Source organism: Enoplosus armatus, chromosome 22, assembly GCF_043641665.1.
Source record: "Enoplosus armatus isolate fEnoArm2 chromosome 22, fEnoArm2.hap1, whole genome shotgun sequence".
Classification (NCBI taxonomy): domain Eukaryota; kingdom Metazoa; phylum Chordata; class Actinopteri; order Centrarchiformes; family Enoplosidae; genus Enoplosus; species Enoplosus armatus.
In genome coordinates this window covers 6,403,375-6,407,417 of record NC_092201.1, presented here as the reverse complement: position 1 = coordinate 6,407,417, position 4,043 = coordinate 6,403,375, and the positions used below count along the sequence as shown (strand labels likewise).

The window sequence follows — 4,043 nt, the reverse complement described above, 5'->3', positions numbered from 1 at the left end:
CTTGGTGGTAGGAGTATCAGGCCTTCAGACAGAACTTGAAAAACTCCTCCAGAAACCACCACCATTTACTGTGGAACTATGTGTGTGCCGTTATTATGTTTCTATTTTTAACTTCTTGCCGCTGCTTTTGTCTCGAACAACAATAAAAACAGGTAGAAAGCGTCATAGGCACCACGTTCCAGCAAATGTTCATGGTTGTTCATTCCATGTGTATCTCAAAAACAAGATCAATGCTTTCAAAGACACACATGACTCACTGCCTTTATTCTATATTACAAGAAAGCAAATTCCAGCTTCTCATGTAATATTACAATGCATTTCAAGTATGTATATATACGTATAAAATGGCATGTACATACACACATTTCATGATAATTTTCTCGTCTACCTTATCATCATTTCTTTATTTGTTTGTGCACATGGGTATTAGTTCAAGCCACAATCTACCTACACAGTACTGAAGATTGAATTGTAACATCAAAAACAGGCTTACATCAGCAGGAAGAGAAATCGTCTTACAGGAAAAGAAAACTAATACCACATGTGTGAGTCAAGTAAGTCAGAAGAATGTGATTTATGTTTCTTTCTTCTTCTTCTTCTTTTTTTTTTTTTTTTTAAATAGCATAAATAGCATTTAGTGTGATGAATTTTGTGATAATAGGAACATGTTGATAAATTGACCTTGAGGGTCAGGCTCAGGTTTGAGTCGGGGGGAGGAGAGAGGAGGGGAATGGACCCAGGCAAGTTCAGAGCAGACTATTTAAATGGGGGAACCTGCAAAGAGGCATGTGTCATCTCTCTGTTATTCAGTGTTACAGGAGCTCAGCTACAAGTCCAAAAACACAGGTAAGTCTATTATGATATTTTACAGTATAGAAGACCATAATAACAATACAAGTACTGTCAAGCTTATTAGTTATTATTGAAGGAAAAAAATATACAATTTAAAATGCATGTAATTGTTGTCTGTCAGTGATTGTGCACATTTTTGTTACGCGTCTTTATCATTCATATAATTGATTAAAATGTCCTTTTTTAGGATGCACATCCTTCCGGCCCTCCTCTATGTTTCCTTTGTGGCGGCTCCTGGGTGCTCAAGTCTTCCCACAAACGGAGACTCCATCAGAAATACCAGACACAGCATAATAAACATAGCTCAGATAACCCTGGTCCACATTAAAAAACTAAGGACAATGGTATGCACAGTGTTTAATGACATTTTTTTAAGCATGGTTTGCCAGATTTTGTGTAATCATGCCAGTGTGTTTCAAGAAAAGTGTAGGGTGTGTATCCTTGTTTTCAGATTCTTTTTTATCATTTTTACTGTTATCTGCTTTGCAAGAAAAAGTTTCACTTTTCTCACGACACTTGTATCATGGTCATGTAATAGCGTAAAGAAATATATCATTAAAGTAAGGAAGATTTGTTTATTCAAGACTAAATTTTCCCTGTCAGACTAAGCAACATACAGCTCACATGTTCCTCTTTTCCTTAGTTGCCGGTTTCTCCACAGATAGAATTCAGCACTCCTTCCATTGAGGGACTAACTAGTATCAGCCAAGACCTTGGACTTTTGGATAATGAACTGCAGAGCCCTTTCACAGAGCTCCTCAACCAGATCCAGGCTGATGTCTCCAGCTTGGAGGGAAGGGTGCGCTCCCTCGCCCTGACGCTGGACTGTCCCATCCAGGCCAGGCCCGGACGAGAGACCAGAGACAATGCGTTCCCTGACAGTCACCTTCACCTGACTCTGACGAAGGTGCAGCGCTACCTGGACAAGTTTCTTCTGAATAAGGACAAACTCAAGGTCTGCTGAGAAATCCACACACATACAGAGGCTTATTTGCACAAATAGCGTAGTGTAGTTTATGTAATTTATCTTTGCACAAACTATTTTTTGTAATATTTCTGTTACTGGACTTCTGTCACTTAGTGATGTAAAGCAAGTGAATAACAAAATGAATTCTCAACACTAAAGCAATAATATTTATCCTCTGGTTGCTAAAAGTTTTTGCATGTAACGCAAGTAGCTTTTGAGGTGCATATTTTCCCTTTTTGTGCAACACTTGTTAAACATTTTGTACAAGATTTAAAGTTTAAAATATATTTGAACTATAGATTTTATTTTCTCTGTAAACTCATCTATATGATCTATATTTAATTGTTTTTATATATATATATATATATATATTTCTTCAATTATCAAAACAATTAAATATGGATCATATAGATAAATCTACAGGGAAAATAAAATCTACAGTTCAAATATATTTTAAACTTCTTTAATCTTGTACAAAATGTTACACAAATGTTGCAATGATTTGAAGTGCAATGTTCATTGTAATATTTTATTGAGCAGAAACATTAAACTTATGGTTATTTGTCATTTGTTATATTAAACTTTGTAATAAAGATTTGAGTCAACATCTGTTGCCTGTACAATTTGTCAAAAGGTGTTTTTGTTTTTTTTGTAAAAAACGTCTCTGAGAGTATTGAAAACCATAAAGTCATGGCATATTTTTCTAAATGTTTTTAAAGTCTGGTTAACCTTCTGTCACACAAAATTGGAGGAAATAAAAATAGTAAATTGAAATAACATTTGTAGAATATTAATTATTTTATAAATCTAAAAATGTTTAAATGAAAAGACATACCAATTATATAAATTACATTTAAATATAATCTGCATTTTTGTAGCATAGACACTGTTATTAATATGTGTATGTTACAGAAAAACAAAGACACTCTTCTAAATACCAAATTGAAATAGTCGAATTTTAATGCATGCAAAATAAGGTTTCTCTAACTATCAGTGTGCGTGGTAGTGTGACACCATAAATGCGTTTGTAATAATACTGTTTTGGTTGTTGATGTGACATGAACTAGGGTTCACTGTGAGAAAGGTAGTCACTTAAAATCAGACTACCTTTGTGGTATTTGCTTTATACTTTGCACTTGAATGGTGACCATATTCATTAGACATTTTGACATTATTTATTTTATACAATGAACTCTAATTTGTCCATTCGGGCAAAGCACAAGGATGTGCATATAAAAAGGTTGAACTGACCTACATAAAAACAAAGTATCACAGTACACTGAATTTTTGTATAATTATGATAACATTCAGTAGTGATATTCATCACACATTAATTAAAAGATTAATTTAGAAAGAAGCATTTGTGCCAAAGAGGGTCAGTCACTGCTCTACATTCCACACATGGGGATCTGAAAATAGTCACTGGTAGTACGCACTCAGCAAACTTACGTCTGAGAACAAAATTAGCTATACTATCACACTGTACAGTACACACAGGATATATAAAGTGATGCACATATTCATGACCAAAATATTTAATTTTTTTGTGCCATGTTCTTTCCATGTACCCAGTGTTACACGGGAAATTAAAATAAACGTGCTCATATTACTCAGTGACTTTTCACCTTTCTGCCTGTTCTTGTATTGGTGACAAAACATCATCAAAATTAGCTAAAAACCCACAACTGAAAATTTAAGGTAAATGCTCTTCCTGAGGTTTCTTCCTTTTTTCCCTTGTTACAATACACTTTACACTTTTTAGACAGAAAACAATTAATAGGTAATACATTAATACAAAATGGAAGAAGAGCTTATACCTCACTAAGAACATTACCTCTAATAAAAATCTAGGTTTACGTACATAATATAAACTGATGAGAATACATTATACTAGAGCTATGAATAAATACATTTGATTCCTCTAATTTGGGTGTAAAGTGTGGCTCTCACAACTCTTATTCATTCCCTCTGGTTTTGTACAAAAGTGAACAAAACTTGGATAGAGATCCAAGGAAGGATATCTGCTAAATGTAGAGCAAAAAAAATGAATTCTCACATAATCTATGTATTTTTCAGAGAACTCTTCCACACTGGTTCTACGTAAAGTTATTTAGCAACACTGGATGATGAAATATTATTCATCCATAGAAAGAACAATGTCTGAATGTGACAACATTTATATAGTACTCTAAAAGGCAGATGGAATAGCAGGGGCTCTGGTGGG

The 4,043-nt window shown here is 34.1% G+C and overlaps 1 protein-coding gene across 1 annotated transcript; it reads left to right on the top strand.

Moving 5' to 3' along the window:
• The first annotated feature begins 764 nt into the window (after positions 1-764).
• On the top strand, positions 765-1,816 carry lepb (leptin b). Its single transcript, XM_070929226.1, is given in 5 exon segments — positions 765-802; positions 804-828; positions 830-846; positions 1,040-1,196; positions 1,496-1,816. Coding segments are annotated over 5 exon segments (558 nt in total).
• The last annotated feature ends 2,227 nt before the right edge of the window (positions 1,817-4,043 follow it).